Source organism: Crotalus tigris, unplaced genomic scaffold, assembly GCF_016545835.1.
Source record: "Crotalus tigris isolate CLP2741 ecotype Arizona unplaced genomic scaffold, ASM1654583v1 scf7180000024341.3516292, whole genome shotgun sequence".
Taxonomy (NCBI): Eukaryota; Metazoa; Chordata; class Lepidosauria; order Squamata; family Viperidae; genus Crotalus; species Crotalus tigris.
Genome location: NW_024100511.1, coordinates 2,237,468 through 2,260,267, shown reverse-complemented (window position 1 = coordinate 2,260,267; position 22,800 = coordinate 2,237,468). Strand labels below are relative to the sequence as shown.

Sequence of the window (22,800 nt, the reverse complement as noted above, 5' to 3'; positions counted from 1 at the left end):
CTACAGTAGCTCGCCAGTTGAGTCAAATGGGTTTATCTTGGGGGAAACACGGTATCAGGGTGATCAGCCTGGCCTGGTCTCCCACCCCCTAGCGTGTGCACAAGAGATGGTGAGCATGCAGGGGCCGATGGTGTCTGGCAGCAACTGCAGCCCAACGGATCCTTGGTGCAGAGCACGTAAATTTGAGCGCAGAGGTAGAGGTGGGGGGCAAGGCAGGTGATTCGGACGTGCTGCGCGGTGGCCTGGCTCATGGGAGGCTTGTGTGGTAGCACTGACAGCAGGCGGAGGCAGGCAATTTGGACATGCTGCGCAGCTATCTGGCTCGCGGAAGGGTCATGCGGCAGCAGGTGATCCAAATGCTCTGCCCACTCTGTCCACCGTCTCTTGGTTTGCCTGTGATTCTGCTTCTGCCTGCTGCCGGTCGAGCCTCCTGTGAGCCAGGTGGCCGCACAGTACTCCCCCTGCCTCTGCCTCTGCGCTCAGACTTACCTGTGCTGCTGGACATCGTTGACCCCTACATGCTCGCCGCCTTCAGGACTGGCCACCCCCGGGCTTATTTTTGGGGTAGGGCTTATATTAGGAGAACGGTAAAAGATCAGTCTAGGGCTTATTTTCTGGATGGGTCTTATTTTCAGGAAAACACGGTAACTTATAGCAGTAGTGGGTGCACCATTAGAATACCCAAAACACCAGATTAGGGATAGAGTATAATATCAAATCTGTCTATTTGTTGCAAAGAAATTTATTTATTTATATTCCAGTTTTATTATTTTTACAAATACTCAAGGCAATGAACATATTCACATCTTCCTATTTTCCTCAGAACTCATGTGAGATGGGCTGAGAAAGAGTGACTGGACCAAAGTCAGCCAGTTGTTTTTCTATGGCTAACATGGGACTAGAACTCATGATCTAATGCTATTGATGGCTAGTTCTCCAGGGAAGGCTCTTATGGTGGGAAAGATAGAAAAGGGAAGAGGATGACCACCAACAGCAGGGTAGATATATTCAGATACAGGGGCAATTATGGCACAGTTGGAAGATATGAAGAACCAGAATAGTGACAAATCATACTGGAGGAAAGCTAACTATGTGGTCACTAAGAGTTGACCTCAAATTGATGGCATATAATCTAATTCACAAGAAGACCTAACTTTTGGGAGAAGTCCATAATGCTGGGAAAGATGGGAGAAAGAAATGAAGAGGATATCAAATAGCAAGGTGGAGGGATTCAGTTACAGTGATCATGTTAGGGCCATGTTAGAGATTGATTGGCACTGGCAAAATTTATGTGGTTGGTAGGTTACTAGCACCAAATGACTTGGTGGCACATAATTGAACAATGCAAAGAGCCAGCTTGCTGGGAAAGGTGGAAGCAAAGAGAAGAAGAGGACTAAATAGATGGACTCAGTTACAGGGGTGATGAGTGCATTTTTGGGAGACCTGAAGAGCCAGATTAGGGATGGAGAAAATCGATCTGGCTAAGAATCGGCCACGACCTGACGGCACATAATCAGCATGAAGAAGCTTATATTCTGGGAAAGGCAGAAGGAAGAGAAGATGACCCACGGCAGGAAGGTAGTTGGCTCAGGTGCCACGGGGGATGGGATTCACCTTGGAAAAGACCAGGCTGGGGAGAGATCATCACGGATTGGCTGTCTCTATAGGACAGAGGAAAATCGGACCTAGTTAAGCGCCCCATCAATGAATGAAGCTTCCGCCAGGGTCTACCTGGCGCTCCTCGGTGACGATCCTGCTCCTGGTAGCCTCTCCTCGCCAGCGCAAAACCATCAGCCGCAGCAACAGTGTACCCCTCCTCCGGAGGGTGAGTGCGCGCGCACCGGACGGGGCGTGGCCTGCAGGGGCGCGCGCTCCGGCATGCAAATGAGCGGGCGTGAGGTCAGCGGCAGTTGGAAAAAGGAACAAACGGAATGGCCGCCGCGGCTCCAGCTCCGGGCGCCTCGCAGTGCCGGAGCCCCCGCTGCACGGCGGAGCGCCGGGGCGTCCGCCGCGAGCTCGACTCCTGGCGGCACCGGCTCATGCACTGTGTGGGTAAGGAAGGCCGGGCTGACCCCGGCGCGGGAGGGCGGACGCGGGCTGAGCATAAGGACTGACCCCCGCCGCCGCTGCGGTCATCATCCGCAACCGGCCGAGGAAGGCAGGCGACCGTTGCCGATCCAGTCTACGGCACTCGATTCGGCCGCCTTCGCTTGGGCGCCATCCCTTTTGTCCTGGGCGGCCGGACGAGAGTGCGCCGGCCCCTTTAAGAAGGAAAGCCACTCGTGCGTTGACGGTTGGGATTTGAAGTTCCCCTCCCTCCCCTCCTCGGCGTTGCCATAACAACAGCTGTTCTCGATCCTCGCCGCCCGCCCTCGGCGGGGCTCTTGCGCCTCCCTTCTCGCCGCTGCCAAAACTTTCCGACCTGGAAGCGAATGGCGGCGGCCCAAAGAAGCTCCTGTTCTGGCTCTCTCTCTTGGTGTGCCTGTGTGTCTTCCCCAAGGCGGGCGCGTTCCGGTCTTTCCAAGCGGGTGGGGAGCTTCCTCTAGGGTTTTTGTCTTGCCCCCGCCGAGGGTGGATGATGGGCAGGCAGCGTAAGAAAGAGCCTAGTCTGGGTCTAGCGGTTCTCTTGCTGAGGCGAGCCGTGGGCATTTACGCTCCCTTCCAGCCCACGGGCTCCAAAGCAGGTAATGAGATCGGCTACAGACGGAGAGCCGTCCCCGGATGAGATGGAGAAAAAGGGATCTCACTTTGAAAAGTTCCGGGTCCAGAGAGAACTTTTCCCGCAGTAGACTGGCCAGAATGGTTTGCAAGGGACGGAGGGCAGGAGAAGCCATCGATTTGTAACGTCCGTCTCGGTCTCTAGCCGGAAGTCCGCTCTTGTCCCCCTCTTTCCATCTGCAGACTTCTCCCATCCCTCCAACACAATGGAGATGTCCCCACGCGCATGGCCTCGGGGTTGTGTTTTCATCCAAACGCTCCCCAGGGCTTGCGTACATCCTTGGGCTTATTTAATTGTAGAATGTAATCATGCCCGGCTGCACATTAGAGCCTACCCTACTTCCAGAGAGCATCATTATTCAGCACTTTGTTTGCCCCTCCCAGTTTTCAGAAAAGACAATTTTGTGTGGTTTTTAAGAGATATGCCTTCCTTCTATATATCTAGCTATGTAGGGTTTCTGGAATGGCTTTATGTTGACAAATGGACTCACTGTTCTGTAAATAATGCTTTTTAGAATCAATAATGGTAGTACATCAATTATTTTTGTGGTTAAAAATAAGCATGCTAGCATGATATAATATTGGAAGATATTAAAATAGGATAGGCATGGGGCAGAGCATTGAGAATCCTTATTTAGGGGGCTTTTTCAAGCTAACTTAAGTATACAAGGTCATTTTTCAGCACATTTTGCAGTTTCTGAGTGGGGTTACATATATGTCTAAAAATTCCAATATCCCAACCATTTCTTTAGCTTTGGCCTATCCAGTAGTGCAGGGGTCCCCAACCCCCGGTCCGTGGACCAATACCGGGCTGCGGCATACGAGCAACGATCTGCACAAATAAGCAAAGATACAACTGTGAGATGCAGGCAGCAGATAAAACCATGCAGCCTCCGGTCCGTGGAAAAACCTCTCCACGGAACCGGTCCCTGGTGCCCAAAAGCTCTGGTATAAATATAATTCACTGTATATTCACGAATCTGGGGTAAAACTTCTAGTTCAAATTCTTTTCCATGGGATATTATAAATTAACAGAAAATTTAGAACATATTTTAGAGTTTATTTAGATTATGTGTTGGACCATGTAATGATGTTGATTAATACTCTCTGTTACCAATAAACCCTGGTTTTGCAGTAGATGATTCATAGCTTCTGATAAAAATATCTTTGGGGGCAACTTGTTTGCTTCTCAAAAGAAGCTAGCAGTTCTTTTTTACAAATCAGAAATCAAGGCATAGTCTTCTTGTTAAGCTTGACATCTGCTGATTACTGTACATGGACTTGTTTGCTTAGTAACAATAATATCTTGATATTGGTAAAAATAAGAACAAAGAATTCCATAAAGAAATATACAGCTCGTATATCTATTTTGCAGCTTACCCAAATAATTGATGATGAGACTAATTTGTCTTGAAATTCCAATGACTCTTATTGTGACAGGACTCTGAGTGGCATTTAATTAGAAATTCATGAACTAATGAATTAACTTTCACTTAAGTTTTTGTTTCTCTTCCTGTTAGATCATTTCATTCTATTTTATAATTGATAATAAAAATCTTCCAAAATTCATTCACAATTTTGTATTGGTTATTGACTGTATATGATTTTAGTTTGCGCTTTTTTCTCAGGATGCAAGTTAGTTAAATGTAAAATGAATTTTCCCTATCTGTTATGTTTTATATTAATTTCACTAATTGTTAATTACTTTTTTAACCCCTTCTCCATTTCCAATAACCAGAATTCCAATAGTTTTTTTTCTATTGGAATACCTCATCTTATTTCCTATGTATAAAGTACATAGTTCTATTTATCCTTTGCATCAGTATCTGTTGCCTTTTGTCCTTTCCTATCTAGGTGGTTTATTGCTCCAAATTTCATTTCTCATCTAACTCCTTTTCCTCTTTAGTCTGGAAACCTGGATTTCTGTTGGTTTATAAAGCTGCAGTTTATGTATCCCATAGTATTTTGTATTAAGTATTTCAAATTGTGATTGAAGAGTTTGTGAATAAGACAACAAAATGAATATTGAGATCTGTGGTTTCATTTCATTTTACTTGTTCTCCAAACACTTATTAAATCTATTTTATTGCATTATTTGCTTTTGTCTGTCTTGGGGCATAATGACTATGGTTGTCAATTCCTTATCTTTATTTTATGTATTTTTGCATATCTTTAACAAATTCTAAGGCTATAATAAAGAATTACATTTCTTTAAAATTGGTATGCCGGTAGTTTATTGAATACTTTGGCTTTTAGATAGATTCTATTATTAAATTGAACTTATATTAGATAAATAATGGAGGTGGAGGACGGATGATTTGTTGCTATATTTGGAATCTTGAAACACTGCACTTATCTTAATGCTTTTCTGCTAAATTTTAAGGCTACGAAACTTCAGGAGTTGGAAAATTGAAATATTAGAAGAGAGTGCCATTTAACTATAGTGAAACGTTGCCATTTTATAGAAATTGTTTTTGCCATCATGCCTCCGTTTAGCATAATCTTAATGTACACATCTCCCCTAAAAATCCAAACACCAAAATAAATAAATAAATCCAAACACCAAGTGAAACATGAGAACAAGACAATGAAACTTTGGGAAATACAGATTTATTGTAACAATGTAACTAAAAGGTGCTTCACACTTCACCTGGACACACACTGCACCTCCCCAAGGGAGGTACACCTCTTAGTTTGAAAACTCTGCTTTAGTCATTGTCAGTTTTGGTTGAGTTTCAATCTTCATAGTTTCATGCTCTCAAAGATTCTCTGCTACAATGACATTTACAGTAGATTCTGTGAATGTGAGCTGCCCTGATGCAGCAGAACAGCTCCAAACTAACATTTCTACCATCGTGCTTTACAGTTGGTATCAGGTCTCTTTGGTGAAATGCTGTATTTGGTTTTCACCAGACATACTCCATCTTTGCTGCTCTGTCCAAAGCATTGTTGCAGAAGTCTTGGTCTTTACCTGGGTATTAATGAGCAAACTTTAGTCTCTGGTTTCCTTCTGGCATACCTCCCATGTAGAATCTGATTTATGCAGCTTTTTAATAGTAGAGTCATGCATTTTAGCATCATAGTGGCAAAGCTACACATCATGAAATTCTGAGGTTCTGAAAGATTTCTTTCATTATCTTGCTGTCTGTTTTTGGGCTGAATTTGCTGGAGTTGCTTGGCCTAGGAAAGTTGGCATTTCTTTGAACTCGCTACTTGCAGATGATTTTTCAGAGAGATTGATATTTGTTTAGCAATATTGTTGCTAAACAATATTGTTTGTTTAGCAACAATATTGTTATTAATACTAATGTTGAGACTTTGGAAAAAATGCATGGAAGAGCAACTAAGATGATTAAAGGCCTGGAGACTAAAAAATATGAAGAATGGCTGCAGGACTTGGGCTTGGCTAGTCTAGAAAAAAGAAGGACTGGGGGGGGGGACATGATGGCAGTATTCCAGTATTTGAGAGGTTGCCATAAAGAAGAGGGGGTCAGCTTATTTTCCAAAGCACCAGAGGGCAGGACAAGAAACAATGGATGGAAACTAATCAAGAAGAGAAGCATTCTGGAAAAACTTCCTAACAGTGAGGACAATTGACCAGTGGAACAGCTTGCCTTCAGAAGTTGTGGATACTTCATCACTGGAAGTTTTTAAGAAGAAACTGGACAGTCACTTGTCTGAAATGGTATAGGGTCTCCTGCTTGAGCAGGGGGTTGGATTAGAAGTCCTCCAAAAATCAATCTGATTGATTGATTTTTAAAATCTGTTCTCAGACTTAGTGGTATCTATAGCCCTATTTCTAAAAATCATATCTCCTTTGATCCAGGCCTAGTGATACCACATATCTAAAGAGCAAATAAATGTCTGAGGTTTGAATTAGATAGGTTCCTCCCAGATCCTCTCTAATAATGTTGAAATCATCTATACCTGATATGTGCATGTGATTCTAATTTCTAGTATTAGCGGTAGTAAAAATGTAGCTATGTTCTTCCTTTTCCAAATGCAGAATTTGCATTTATATTTATAGGTAGTCCTCAGGTTATGATGGTAATTGGGACTGGAATTTCATCACTGTGTTGATAAAGTGCAAGTACCACATGACACATCACTTAGCAATAGCAATCCTGTCAGTCTGAGTTGCCATAGTTATAAATGGTAGTTAGGCAAGGGTCCACCCTGATCTAATTCATTCCTACTTTGGTCACATCCAGCTCCAAGCCACCATAAGGTAAGAGACAACCTCTTCAACTCCCCCCACATGTCTTCATCCCCCATCTTTATCCTTTTGGTCATCTTGTACTTTTTTCCCCATTGCCTTTGCTGCTCTGTGCTCCACTGACCCAGTTAGCCTTCTCTATCTTCATCTTGATACTGATATGCATCTGGCTTGGCCCTTCATGGCGATTTGGACAAGGATGCCCATGGCCTTCAGAGAAAGGCCTGGCCCAGCAGCTGCACAGGAAGGCCCAAGCTATTTGTATTTTGTCAGCAGCAAGAAGAAGATGGTGAAGACCAGTTGAGGACAGGGCCAGTGGATCACAGAGTGGCAAAGTGGTCAAAAGGGCAGAGATGAGAGAGGAGATAGATGGGGAGCAATTGAAGTGCCCCTGAAATCATAACTGCCAAAGCATGAAAATTTTGATTGCGTGATTGTGGGGATGCTGCAATGGGCATAATTTCATGGACCAGGCATAACTACCATCTGTTCGTTGTCACTGTAACTTCAAACAGTTGCTAAACAAAAGATAGTTAAGGAAGGAAAACTTGTATTTAAATTATACAATGGTTTACAAAATGTAAACGATGAATGATATCTCTTATATTCTCTTTATATTGCAATATTGCTGAAATGAAATCAAATATGTAGAAAAAGTAAAAATCAGTGGAAATGGATTCACTTTTTAAATGATTGGATGGGTGGAGACATATTTGTGTGTATGTGCATGCACACATACACTGTTTGATACTAAGTTGTGTTTAATTAAAGAGAAGTTAAGAATTCAACACTTTTATTAATTCTGTCAGGGAAGGATATCTTAAGCCAGAGTTGTTGGCTTTGAGGATGGACGGGGAGGAGAGGGGGAATGGTTCCACATGAGTGGTAGGCAAGCACATTCAGCAGCTCCATTGAATAGGCGGCAGGCAAAATGGAGCGTACATGCATGCAGTTGCCCCACTGCTCACAGAAATGGAGTGCGCGGGCATATGCTCACCTGCTGCTCATGTAAGTAGGTATGCGCATGTGCACGCTGGCCCGCCACTTCCATCGCCCAGTTCCAAACAGCTCAAGACACGATAGTAGGCTGTGGCCCTGGGGTTGTGGACCCCTGCCTTAAGCTATATATTGGAATTCCTGAGCAGATACTCTATTTGATAAACACTGCAGAATGGAGATGGCATTTTTTCAGTGATCATATGATTTGTTTCCTAAAATGAAACCACCTTCCCCTTGAAGTTTGACAGGCTTCTACACTTCTAACCTTTCAGAAGGCCCTTGACCTTTTCCCCTAAGTGCTGGGATAGAGAGAGGCAGACAAAATGACGGACTGCTTAACTATGGTGTTATGTTAAACATGGTACCAAACACGTTAAAATGTAAAGACTTGCCTCGATCTTACTCCTGAAGTGTTTTTGAAGCTGCCTCAGCAAACCTGGACGAACTCACTGATACTATGACATCATACATTATTTTTTGTGAAGACGTGTGTGCCGACCAAAAGCTTGCACGTATACAGTAATAATACTGTATTGGTTCACAGCTAAGCTCAGGCAGCTACGTCATGCCAAAGAGTAAGCCTACAGAATGGAGATAGAATGTTGTACAATGAGGCCAGGAATGTGTTAACAAGGGAGATCAAGGCAGTAAAGAGAAGCTACTCAAGACAGTCTGAGGAACCAGTTCTCAGCAAATGAACCAATAAACATGGGGAAAAACCTGAAGAATATCATTGGCTACAGCTGACCTCACTGTTCTGTCCCAGCCTATGTGAGTCCTTGTTATGCTCACAAAGAAAACCCCCTCTTCCAACAAACAGGCAGGAACCGCAAGAAAAAAACAACCCCTTTTATTCTCACAGACCTGTGTCAATGTCCAAGGCAAACAAACACACAGAAATTTGATCCTCAACACGAACGGTTGCCTTTGGCAACAAGCACCTCCCACACCTTCCCTTTTATAATTCAGCCAAGGCATGGCTTTCTAATGCCTTCTCCTTTGCCTTTGGAGCTGCCCCATTGCATTCCTCTATCCTACTCGCTTCTCTTGCCTGCGCTTTCATGCATCCTGGATTTGTCCCAACTGTCCTTCATCACTGTCCAACTCAGGCTCCCAGCACAGCTGTGTCTCAGTCTGAGCGCGAGTAGAGGGGCCAGGCTCCTCATCCACCTGTAAGTCTTGGAGCTCCTCAGAGCCTTCCTCTGACTCTAATGTCACTCTAGGCCCCTCCTCTGATTCCTCAGACTCAGCTGCTGGATCCACTGGCTGGCGAGGAATCACAACACTCCCTCCCTTACTGAAGAGAATTGTCAGCTGGCTGATGACCTGAATGTGATCTATTGTATGTCTGAAGAGAAGATCACTCTCAACTATTGCTACCCTCACCATCTCAGATATACTAACAATAGCCAAATCTCCTATATCTTAGCTCCATCCCTCTGGGTTCCCCACTTCTGGTGATCCTACAAAAAGATGTGTAAGGTCTATTTCATAGACAAAAGATCAGAAAAGCATCAAGCCTAGAATAACTTCTTCCTTGAAAGCCTGTACTGATCAGCTGGACCCCATCTTCATCCGCATCTTTAACCAATCACTGGAGATGTGTTATGTTTCTTCTTGCTTCAAATGCTCTACTGTCATCCCGGTGCCCAAGAAACCTTCCATCAAAATGCTGAATGACTACAGACCAATTGCTCTGACATCTGTAATTATGAAAACCTTTGAAAGGTTAAGTGTTGGCCTACCTGAAAATCATCATGGATGCACTGCTAGACCCCTTGCAGTTTGCCTATTGTGCAAATGGATTGGCAGATGATACTGTTAATATGGCACTGCACTACATGTTGCAACATTTTGAATCCATAGGGAGCTATGCCCAGGTCCTTTTTGTAGACGTCAACTTGGCATTCAATACCATCATTTCAGAATTTTTTTCTGTCTAAATTGATTCAGCTAATTGCCTGACCATACTTGTAGGTGGATTATAAGCTTTCTAACAGAACGCAGCAGGTGAAGTTAGGTAAAATCACTTAGAAAACCCGTTCAATTATCACAGGTGCCCCCCTCCGGGCTGTGCTCTCTCCATGACTCTTCTCCCTATGCCAGTGACTGCATATCAAAGAAGCCCTCTATTAAAATACTGAAGTTTGCAGATGATACAACAGTCACTGGTCTCATTCAAGGTGGTGATAAGTCTGCATATAGACAGGAGGTTGAACACTTGGCTCTCTGGTACAGCCAGAACAATCCAGAGCTGAACACTTAAAAACTGAAGAGATGAAAGTGGATTTTAGGAGGAGTCCTCTTATTCTACCATCTCTTACTATGTTAGACAACATGGTATCAACAGTAGAGTCTTTCAAATTTTTGGATTTTATAATCTCCCAGGATTTGAAATTGACATCAAACATTAGAACCATCATTAAAAAGGCACAACAAAGAATTTTCTTCCTGCATCAACTCAGAAAATTCAGACTGCCCCAGAACTGTTGATACAGTTCTACAGAGGAATTATTGAGTCTGTCGTTTGTACTTCTATAACTGTCTGGTTTGGTACAGCAACCAAACAGGGCAGGTACAGACTTCAACAGATAATTAGGACTGCAGAAAAAAGATTTGCAATCATCCTGTCTTCCATTGAGGGCTCGTATACTGCATGGGTCAGAAAGAGGGCTGAGAAAATATCTACACACCCTTCACATCCTGGCCATAAACTGCTTCAACTCCTCCCTTCTGGACACTGCTACAGGGTATTGCATGCCAAAACAACTAGAAATAGACAGTTTTTCCATCCTTCCCTTTTTCCCTTCATCACTCTGCTGAACTCTTAATTCCCATAGTACTGTCTTATGTCTAAGTATATTTACCCATGTGGTATGGCTATTACTGTTATCCTTTTTTTAGAAAAGTACTTTTTATTAATTTATTATATAAAACATAAAAATACAAAAGAAAATAATAGGAAAGATGGGGGGGAAAGGAAAGGAAAAATGTAGGAAAAAGGGAAAAAAGAAAGAAAGGACATTGACTTCCAACTCCTTTTGATGCAGTAGAATAAGATAACATCAAACCTCAACTTTTTACTTTTACATAATAGTATAAACTAGCCATTTCTATAACAACAAACCTATCTAATCGGTAAAACCCAGAATCCAATTTTCATTTTTTTCCACCTCAAACACAAAGTCCAGAAGCAGTCTCCAAGTAAAAACAAAAGTAATTGTGTTTTTTTTCTTTAATCAAGGCAGTCAGTTTAGCCATCTCTGCTAACTCCCATCAACTTTTGCAGCCATTCATCCATTGTGGGAAACAAAAGTGTCCTTCCATTTTTGTGCTTAAAGAAATCTTGCTGCTGTCAACATATATAGCATCAAAGTTCTAATTTTTTTCAATAAAATATCTTTAAAAAAAAGAATTTACTAAGATGGGATAAACTGCATTTATCATTATTAGGTAGAATTTCTGTAATTAAGATGAATGTTTTACCAAAGATGCTTTTTTTGTTTCAGATGTTACCAATACTTGCAACTGATACTCCATTTGAACAATGGCAGATGGATATTTCTAAGTTTATATGGCAAAGGAAAAAATACTGCTTATCTTGTTCCTTAATAACTGTTTCTTGAAAACAGGTTATATTAACATTTAAGTTTCCATAGGTAATGAATTTTTTTTAATCTCATATGTGGTTTTTCCCCCATTAATCTTCTATATTATAAACTCAATCTTTGGATAAAATAGTAAGTTCCTGTATAGACATCTCAGTATTAACTTTTTGAGATTGATTTACTTCTATTTGCTTTTCAGTATCCATTTCTTTAGCTTGTTCCAGAATTAGTTTATATTTGATCAAGAAGTCCTTAGCTTTTTCTATAGAGTTCAGTCTGAATCCTTGGTCTTGATAATTGAATATCACTCCTTCAAGTTTGTTCCAGCGGAAGAGAATTTTTCTCTTCTTCAGGATATCAGTAAGGAAGGAATATGCTTTCCTTTTTCTCAAAATTCTAACAGGGATTTCCTTCAAAACAATTATATCCATGTTTTCTAGTCTTAGTTTAGATTTAAAGCAGCAATCCAAAACATGATCTATCATTCTTTGGTAGTTTTCTCATTGTAGCAAATCTGGAATTTACTTGAAATTTACCATTTCAAGGTTGAGGGTCTTTTCTTCCCAATTAATCATCCTTGATCTAAGATAGAGGTGTCAAACTTGATTTCGTTGAGGGCTGTATCAGTATTGTGGTTGCCCTGAGGGTTGGGGCGCATGGCCAACTGGGTGGGCATGGCCGGGATGGATATGGCTACCTTGACATCGCTCATGTTGGGGGGCTGCCTGTGGGGGCCAGGCAGGGTTCCAGGTGTCTTTGGTGGGTGGGGCAGTGGGCAGGAGGCTCGTCCCGTGGGGTGAGGCAGGCCAGAGTTGGAGTGCCGCTGCCACAGAATGAGGCAGGGGGTGGCTGCTGCTGGACACCATCAGTCCCACGCACAGAGGGCAATGTGAGCGCGAGGGCCGACAGATTCCATCAGCAGCCACAGCCTGCCAGTGCCTCGGCCAATACACTCTAGGGCTCTGCAGCCCACTGCTATCACTGGGTCAGCCCTCCAAGCAGCAGGCACAGCGGTGGCACCAGCAGTAGATGGAGTCAGGGTGGGGGAGGCATGTGATGTGGACCACCAGATGTGCCTAATCCGTCCCGTATATTTTTGCTTGCAGTTGGAGAGCAGGTCAACACTGGTCATTTCCTCGGTCCCCTTGTGCTTCTTGCCCTTGGCCCATGTGTGGAGCATGTTCTTCTCATGCACCTGCTGCACCTTGGCCATGCTGCAGGTAGCCACTGCAACTGAAGTCACCAGCAGCTTGCACAGGTCTATTAGGCCTGGGAGAGGCAGATCAGCCCAGCACAAAAGAAGCAAAGTGACCGGCTAGGAAGCCCAAGGAGAGGTGTAGAGCAGGGCTTTTCAACCTTTTCACCCATTGTACCACTTTTAGGATATGGCAATATCCGAGTACCACCAGTTGCCTAGCAAGGTGTTAAAAATGTGATGACCCCCCCCCAAAAAAGGAAAAAAGTAATGAAGTACAAGTGGTCCACGACTTACAACAGTTTGCTTAGTGACTGTTTGAAGTTACAATGTCACTGAAAAATGTAGCCCCCAACCCACAGCCGAGCAAGACACCTGCCTGCCCACCTGGCAGCCCTCCTCCTCCTGTCCGAGGTTTTCATTGTTATGAGCATTTCTGTTGAGGATTGGCAGATGGGGTGGGGTGGGGGGTGTTTGGTTTTTATTCCCCCATCTGCTGGGTGATTGCAGCAGATTTTGGTCACTTCACATGACCCTGAAACACTGTGACCGTCATAAATATGAATCAGTTGCCAAGCATCTGAATGTAAATCACAAAACCCTGGATGCTGCAACATTCCAGCTGATTGGTGCTTCTTCAGGGCTCAGTGGTAGCACCAGGATCAGCGCAGGGCTCCAGCTGGAGCCTGGCACTGAACCTGGCGCTTCCACTGAGCCCTGACAGCCCCGAAGAAGCACCGATCAGCTGGAAAGAGGCACTGATTCTGGTGCTTCCACTGAGCCCTGACAGCCCTGCAGCTGCAGCCATCTCTCAGGCTTGTGCGGTGCTGCCACCGGTTCTGCTCATTCCCCTCCCCTGCTACCATTTTTCTAGGATGGTCATGTACCACTTGCCAGGTGCCAATGTACTACAGGTGGTACCCGTATCACTGGTTGAAAAGCCCTGGTGTAGAGTATGGCCAGGCCCAGCAGGCAAAAGATGGCTACCCAGAGCTGGGAAAGCCAGATCCCTATTGTTGCCATAGCTGCCCAGACCCAGCAGAGATGGGGGAGGCATGCCATCCTGACGGCCTGGATTTTCCATGATAATTGTGGGTGTGGCTGTTGACTCAATCTCAACTTCCATCGTTTCTAAGGCTATTATTTTGCACCAGGAGCTTTTCTTGAGTTTCTCAAGTTACTTCTTTCTCCCTGCTCCCCCTGCTCACCTAGTTTCTTTCCTTGTGAAATCTTTTTATCCTCATAATATTTTATGTAGAATTTTATCTTTGTAGGATACTTGGCTTCATGGTCCGTTTCACTATTGAAAATAAATAATGGGGAGCTAGAGAAAAGGGTGAATGTTCCTTGCTACTGCAAGAATCCAAAGAAACGTCAACAATAGTTGTGAGAATAAGTCCTCTTTCTTCACCAGGATGGGTGTAGAATCCACTGATTGGGTTATTTAATCCCACCTGCTCAGACTAAGACAAAAAACTTTGCCACGCCTCCTTCTGGGTGTGACTTTCCCCAGTCTCGAGCTCAGCAAGACGTTTTATTGAAGGCTCCTTAGCTAGGCCAGATTCATCAGATTCAGATTTTGGATTCATTCAGAAAAATTGGCTAGATTTAAATTTTCTTGGATCACTTGATTGGACTAATTCGGCTTAAACATACAAATTCTAAAACTCGATTGAGATTGCGTGGGGGCGGTAAGGACTCTGTCCTTGCTCCCCTGCAGCCCTTCGGGGCTCCGAAGGAAGAGGCTGCAAGCATCATGGATTGGGGGCTTCCATTCCGGCGATCTCAAATTGCTTTTTATGATCCCGCTCTTCAGCTGTAAAGCGGAGATCGGAATTTCAGCGGTGAGACCTTCGGAGCGCTTCGTTTGCATCGTGGCCTCGAGGGAGGCCTTTGCCTGATTACAGCCTTATCCGGATCGCAGCAGAGGCTGCGCTATGAACTGCAAGTGCTTGGGGACCGGGGGGAATTAATACTTAGGCTGTTTTCGTTCCTTGCTGCAAGCAAGCGATCCTCCCTTAAAAGATCCCAAGAATTCCCCTGTTTGCTTATCTGGAGGCCTTAAAATACTTGCGGCCGCCATTTTGATCAGCTCACGTGGCGGACACCATTTTGAAGGCCTACTTGATTCATTGCATTGTTATTGTCTGAGTGAATTATTGATTGTTATTGCCTGAGTGCCTTGGTCTGTGAGCGGACCCGTTCAGGGGGGAAGATATTTATTTATAACCACAGCTGGTGTGATGAAACTCGTGTGGGCTATCCCAGGAGTGGGGCTTGTCTGCATTCAAGCAGTCAAAGGTACTTAGGAAAGGAGAACGAAGAGATATTTTCTGACCACCTATTTTTCATTTAGTCAGTGACCTTTAGTCACAAGGCCTGTGCAGGCAGTATTAGAACACTGTCTGTTCTTGCCATTGCTATCTGTTCAGAGCGAGGATCGGTTTTCCATCTCTGACTGTTTGATCTGCGTATTGTTCCCCCCATATCTAGGTACAACTGTCCAGGAGTACCTAGACTGCAATGGCAGACAGCTCCTCACCCCAGGCAACTCAGACCAGTGTCCCCCCCCTCCTGCACAAACAAAGCGCAGATCAGAGGAATTGGACGTGGGGGGGGGAGAAGAAAAAAGCTAAAACCAAGCATTTGTCTTCTAAAGATACCTCCAAAACAGCCAAGAGAGAGGCCTCGAGGAGACACTTAGCATTGGAGAGAGAATTCTCCAAGGCACAAAGACTCAGGTCCAGTGGGACTGAAATGGTTTCCCCCGCCCCACTGGACACTCCTTTGTCAGAACCTCAATTTGAATCCTCACAGGATGCCCCAAGATCTTGGTCTCTTCAGGGGGAAACTGAGCAGGTTGGTCCTCCTTGTTCCTCTCCTTCATTGTCACATCAGACACCTGAGAGCAGGCGTGCCTCAATGGAGGTTGGGGCCAGCTCCAGGGATCAAGGGGAAATGTGGTCCCAGACTCAATTCCAGGCCTTCATGCACCACGCATTCAAGCAGTTTATGTCATCCACTGGGAGTATCCAGGCGCAGTCACATCTTTCCCCTCCCACATCTAGTCCCCCACCTCAGGTGGAATGTGACACTAGACCCAGCTCTGATGTTTCGGAGACCTCCTCGCAATTAGGGGAGGAGGGATCAATGGAACTGGGAGTAGCAGACACTCCCTTGTCTGAGGATGAGGACCCTTCACCTGAGCAGGTGACCTCTTCAGGTCTCTTTGATCCGTCCATTTTTCGGTCTCTCCTCCTAAAGGCCATTGCCACGGCTAAACTTACCTCGGTCCAGGAGGAGACACCATCTTCCTCAACCAACCGGGAAGCCAACCCCCTGTTTGCGGAAAAGGTCAAGGAGGATCCACAGATCCCATGTCCATTAGTCTTCAGGACTACGGTGGAAAAGCAGTGGGCATCCCTAGCTACCACTCCTTCCCCGAGCAGTTTGGACAAGAAACTTTACAATGTCTCTTCTTCCTTTGCTTCTCTTCTAGAGGTTCCGTCTCTGGACGCTCCACTGACATCTCTATTCTCCAATACCGCCGTTCCTGGGGACATGGCAGAATTCTTGAAGGCAGAGGATAAAAAGTTCGAGTTCTCCTTTCGTAGAGCTCACCAATCTTCGGCTTGGGCCATAAGGGCGTCAACCTCATCCTTTGCACATTCGGCGATAATGTGGTTGCAGGAACTCCTGGCGCTCATTCCGCCAGATCAGGTCAAAGTGCACCAATCACTAGGGAAAGCCGTGGCAGTATCCGAATATATTGCGGATGCATCCTTACACTCGGTCAGATGTTCGGCCAGATGTATTGCAGCCTCAGTGGCGTCCCGTAGGCTGCTCTGGTTGAAGCAATGGCGCACTGATTTAAAGGCAAAGTGGCGCCTAGCAACATCCAAATACAGTGGCACCCACCTTTTCGGCCCAGTCCTAGAGCCTCATATTATTGAGGGCAAGGACAAGCACAAGGTGATGGCCCATCCCTCTAAAAAATTAGATAGACCTCAACAGGATTATCGTAGGCCATCATTCTGTCCCAGTGGTTCCTGGGACTGGAGGCAGCCCTTTCGGGCAGGGCAGTTCTAGGATTGGCCCAGAGGCTCACGATCCTATTCTTTCAGACAGGATCGGCAACAGGACCGCCAGATTAGTGGAGCCAGGGGTCAATCCCAGACCAAGCGCCCCTTCAGGGGCTCGGGCAGTCGTCCCTACAGGTGGTCCAAGTGACGCCAAGGAGGACTACCCCATCGGGGGTCGGCTGGCACTGTTTTATGACATCTGGGAGGGCACAACCACAGACGCTTGGGTCAGAGAGACCATAAGAAAGGGTCTTTCCCTAGAGTTTCGATCTTCTCCCCCAGATCGTTTCATACAGTGCCCGGTTTCAAACAATACATCAAAAACACAACTAGTTATCACAGCCATCGCACACTTGTTAGAAATCAAAGCCATAGAAAGGGTCCCTCAGGATCAGATCGGGGAAGGGTTCTACTCCATCCTGTTTGTAGTTCCCAAGGCTTCAGGCGGTTGGAGGTTCAAGATGCAGACCCTAAAGTCCATCTTGGCAAGCATCAGGAAGAGGGATTTCCTTTCCTCCATTGACCTGACAGAGGCTTACCTACACATTCCGATCCTCCAGGAACACCGCAGATTCCTGCAGTTCTGTTACGCGCACATGCATTACCAGTATCGGGCCCTCCCCTTCGGTCTCTTCTCTGCCCCGAGGGTCTTCACAAAGATCTTGGCTGTACTGGCGGTTCATCTAAGGATGAGGCCCGTACGCGTTCAGTTTTACCTGGACGACATATTGATACAGTCCAAATCCTTCCGATCAGGCCAGTCGGACCTGGCAATCACAATCCAAACTCTTCAGGATCACGGGTTTTCCGTGAACTTCAAAAAGAGTCACACCACACCCACAAGACATCTGCTCCACCTGGGAGCACTTATAGATTCGAGCCTATGCAAGGTATCTCTCTCCCAGGAGCGCCAGGTCAGCATTCGAAAGCTGGCCCAGCAGATCCGAAGGGAAAAAAGGGTACCTCTGGTACAACTATCCTAACTCCTGGGGAAGATGGTTTCTTGCTTGGGCATCGTTCCGTGGGCCAGGCTCCACTCCAGGAAACTCCAATGGTTCCTCCTTCTCTTTCAGAGACGCAACATCAGTGCCTCCAACAGGAAAGTCAGGGTTCCCCATCACACCCTGTCCTCCCTTCTATGGTGGACCTCGTCCGCCTTGAACAAAGGCACCCTTTTCAAGGAACCGCTCAGGATCACCCTGACCACAGATGCCAGTCTGTTCGGTTGGGGGGCACATCTTCAGAGCCACTTAGCCCAGGGTCAGTGGTCCAGGTCAGACCTTACTCACAACATAAATTGGCTGGAGCTCAGAGCCATCCACTTGGCTCTCCAAAGATTCTCCCCCCTTGTGTCAGGGAAACACGTATTAATCCTGACAGACAACATTGCGGCCGAGGCTCACATAAACAAACACGGGGGTACCCATTCTTGGCCACTCATGCAGGAAGCCCTGGCCATAGGGCTTTGGGCAGAGTCCACTCTGAGCTCCATCAGAGCGGAAACATCTCGGGGGAGGCAAATCAGCAGGCAGACTCCCTGAGCAGGGCCACAGTGGACCACTCAGAGTGAAAACTGGACTCAGACCTGTTCAGGGAAATATCACACAGGTTCAAACAGCCCATCTTGGATCTCTTCACTTCCCCGAACAATACACAGCTCCCCAGGTTCTTTTCCAGGTTCCCGACAAGGGGGGCGGAGGGAACGGACGCCCTCCGGAGCAGATGGCCGGAGGGCGTACTTTATGCCTTCCCTCCTCTTCCGCTACTACAAGCGACTATTCGCAAGCTTCTCCGGGAACAGGCGGAACTAATCTTAGTTGCTCCATATTGGCCAAGACACCCGTGGTTTGCCGACCTGGTGGACCTGTCACTCTCACCACCATGGAAGATCCCCCCGGACCGAGTAGCTCTCAGTCAGGGGACCTCCAACATCCGGATCCACAGTGGCTCCAATTAGCCGCTTGGCACTTGAGCGGGAGGGTCTAACCAGACAGTCTTTCTTCTCCCGGGTTATCTCTGTGATTCAGGCCTCGAGGCGTCCCTCGACCAACAGGATCTATGACGCCACTTGGAGAATCTTCTGTTCTTGGTGCCACAAGAAACGGCTCTCGCCACTTGCTGTCACCATGCCAGACATATTGGATTACTTGCTTGAAGGGTTAAATGGAGGTCTGTCAACCAGCACCATACGTAGGCAGATAGCAGCCTTGTCGATGGTTCTCACCTGTGACAACCAAGTTCCCCTGTCTCAACATCCAGCAGTAAGTGCTTTTCTCAAGGGTGCGGCCAAAGTAGGACCACCTACGGTTCATCGTTACCCATCCTGGGACCTGTCCAAGGTGTTACAGGCCTTAACTTCTCCTCCATTTGAACCTCTGAGCACTTGCTCCCTTCACTTCCTTACCTTGAAGGTGGCCTTCCTAGTGGCCATCACGTCAGCAAGGAGAATTTCAGAATTGGCTGCTTTGTCGGTCAGGGTGGACCTATGCACATTCCATGAGGACAGAGTGGTCCTCAGATCTGACCCTGCATTTATTCCAAAGGTCAATACCGGGTTTCATTGTTCCCAGGACCTAGTCCTTCCTAACTTCTGTCCTAACCCTTCCCATCGTCTGGAAATACGGTGGCATATGTTGGACGTGCGCAGGGCTCTGTGCCATGACATTAAAAGAACATCGGCCTTCAGGAAGTCAGAGGCCTTATTCATGTCTTTTCAGCCCTTTGCCATGGGTAGGAAGATTTCTTCATTCACTGTTGGGCGGTGGATTAGGGCGTGTATTTCCAGGGCTTACATTTCTCAGTCCCTTCCAGTCCCTTCTCACATTACTGCTCACTCTACACGTAGTGCTGCAGCCTCAGCGGCCTGGTCTACCCAGGCATCACTCGAGATTTGCAGGGCAGCGACATGGTCCTCTGTCTCCTCATTCATAAAGCATTATAGGATGATCAATTTGCTGCAGTGGAGGCTGCCTTTGGTAGAAGAATCCTGTAGCAAATAGTTAGTTCTCAGGGGACACAATCCTAGACTTCCCTCCCTATAGGGACATGAGTGGCTTTGGTATGTCCCAATCAGTGGATTCTACACCCATCCTGGTGGAGAAAAGAGCGTTGTCTTACCTGAACGCTTTTTCTCAGCAGGATGGTGTAGAATCCACACCCACCCTGTTAAGAGTTGGTCTAGGTATGTGTCTTTTATTTTTTGTTTTGGAGCCTTGCGTCTGGATTCTTCACCTTGACAAAACTGGGGAAAGTCACACCCTGAAGGAGGCGTGGCAAAGTTTTTTGTCTTAGTCTGAGCAGGTGGGATTAAATAACCCAATCAGTGGATTCTACACCATCCTGCTGAGAAAAAGCATTCAGGTAAGACAACGCTCTTTTTTCTCTCAGGATTCTCTCTTTGTCACCTCCAGGTCACACTCTCACAAACCCTCCCTGCCCCTCAGTAGCACATTTTGCACATCCCATATATCAATGGTGGCGAACCTATGGTACGCGTGCCAGAGGCAGCATGCGGAGCCCTCTCTGTGGGCACGCACCATCTCCTCAGTACATTTCTCTAAACGTTCGCCATCACTGGCCTAAGGCCAGCCAGCACGCCGCTGCAGTTGGGGAGGTGCCCCCTGCCCCCCGCAGCAGTGCAGCCATGCCTTGCATATGGATGGGCAGGACGGGGCCTCACAGAGGAGGAGGAGCTCGTCCCTCCATGATAAGCTGCAGCTGCACTTGGGCAACCTGTAGGAGCCCAACCCGTCGTGATGGACATGTGGTTGCGGTTCGCCCACTGCACCTGCTGCTCCGTCGGTGCCTCCAAATGGCCACCATCCTCCAGTGGGTCTTCTCCTTCCTGGCGCTGGGTGAGGACGGGATGGTGCCAGCAGCAGTAAATTTGGCTGTGTCCCAGCCGCGGAGGAGGTCGCAGGAGAGGCAGCACTGGCTGGCGGTCATGGCCAGTGTGAGGTGGTGGGCTGATGGCCACGAAGGGAGCCCGAAGTGGGGGTGGGTAGGCAGTTATAGCTTCCGGCTTGCCTCTTGCTGGCGGTGGCTTGCCTTGCTTCATGTGGGGCTGCCTTCCCAAACTCCGACTGCTCCAGCCCTGCATGCTATTGCCACTTCCTCTCAGCTGGGGCTGTCCGCGGGCAGGAGTAGCCATAGTGGCGGACTCCTGAGCACGTTCAGAGTGCCACACTGCCGTTGCTCGGGGGCTGGTGAGGTGGAGGAGAGGGTCACCCGCTGCCTCTCTTGTAGCCCAGTGCTGCCTGTGGCTTTACCTGTTGCTGCTGCTCAGGGACAGCTGGCTGCTGGCACTTGGATACACGACCTGGCTTTACCTGGACTGGGAGACACTGTCTTGCAGGGGACGCCGCTCCGCCTGGGCCGTCTGGCAATACTTCCAGGACTATTTCCCCATCATGGTGAGCAAAGGAACCAGGAGGCTCCAGCTGCTAGCAGGGGTGTCGGGCCTGGCGGGTCACCCACATTCTCTGTTCGGAGGGTGCCGGCTCCACTAACACGCCCTTGGCAACAAACTGCTGCAGGCCGTGAGAAAGCAAAACTCAAAGCGGTGCTGGAACTTCTTGGGAAGAACGATCCAAGCACGGTCGGGGTCGCCCTCCTTTAAGTTCATGGCCTAAACCTTGTCTCCTCCACCAGTGTCAAGCTGGTGGTGTTGCATAGCCCCCCTTCCACAAGTGCCATCCTTTCTGTGCCCCCTCGGTCAGAAAGTATCGGCCCTTTTTATTTTTATTGTAAGCTTTTATTATCCCCTGCCTGCTGCAGCTGACTCTGGTTCCCATCTTCCAGGAAGCAGCCGCTCCCCCACCCCCATTGACACTGCCCAAACTGCATGCACCCCTTTCACTGCACAGGGCTACTGTTGTTGCTGCCATAGAAAATGTGCTGATTTATCTGGAGAAACCAGTGTTCCAGCATGGTCAACTGTCTGTTCTTAAGTCAAAGAAAAAGAAAGGAAAACATTAGGAGTATTCTTAAAGGATGGCAGATCAACTAGGAAAGTCATCAAAAGCATTCTGTGTTAAATGAAAAGCATCTACTGTATATTTGTTTTGCTATGTGTCTTTAATAAACTGATGTTTTATTTTCAAATGAAAACAATAGCAGTCCTCTTGCAGTCAGTTTTTCTGTTTAGGTACAGAAATATCTCAAAGAATGACCCAATGGTCATGGGTGGTTTGGTTAATTTAGAAAGTCATTTTAATGAATTTATTTCAACAAGTTTTTAATTTTTCTTACAAGTGGAGTTACTGGGTTCTGAAAGTAGTTCCATGATTATCTGCTGAAAGCAATAGACACACAAACCATTAACACTGAAAAAAGAAGTCAGTATTGTTGAAAAAGAAAAAAAAACAAGCAGTCTGGCCTTTATCTGATGTATCAAACAGAAAAGAGCAGAATACTTATTTCTCTATATATACTGATAATGATAATTATTCTAATTCATAATATAGTGGTAATGCTTTTTTTGGATTTTGTGGTTTTTGCCATAAAGAGATGCACTTTCAAAGTTAGCAGTTAATATAGGTTTAGAACAAAGATTTTTTATAATGAAGAACAAGTTCAAGAAATAATATTTTTACCAGTTTTCTGAAAATATATAATGGGATTAAAAATTATATAAACTTCAAATTAATTTATAATTAATGGCAGAGATACTAGATTGTGGACATTATCCACAAAACGCCTTGGGGGCAGCTATTAAGTTGCTTATATTTTTGCTTGATTTAAATTCAAGTATTTAAATACTTTTTGTGTGATGCCCGTGCAAGTTGGATAGAATTCTTCTTGAATTGAGATCAATGATATCTTTAAATATTTATTTTATATAATTCAATAATGGCAAGTCATTACTGCCAGACAAATTTCATCATAGCTTCTTCCCCTTTGTGAATGGTTTGGATGCCAGAAGTTCTTAATTCTAACAGTTACGTGTAAGAGGAAGCATTGAGTGACCAAGTTTGATTTTAA

The 22,800-nt window shown here is 46.1% G+C and overlaps 1 protein-coding gene across 7 annotated transcripts in view; it reads left to right on the top strand.

Moving 5' to 3' along the window:
* Positions 1–1,244: 1,244 nt before the first annotated feature.
* LCORL (ligand dependent nuclear receptor corepressor like) overlaps positions 1,245–22,800 on the top strand; it is a 211,449-nt gene continuing 189,893 nt past the window's right edge. For 2 of the 7 annotated variants that reach the window (XR_005554668.1, XR_005554669.1), the window contains exon 1: positions 1,245–2,052. Coding sequence is in view for 5 of the 7 variants with exons in the window: in XM_039326494.1 (XP_039182428.1) it covers positions 1,932–2,052 (121 nt within the window). In the remaining 2 variants the exon portion in view is untranslated. The remainder of the gene's footprint in view (positions 2,053–22,800) is intronic. The other 5 variants (XM_039326494.1, XM_039326493.1, XM_039326497.1 and 2 more) reach the window with 4 other exon arrangements.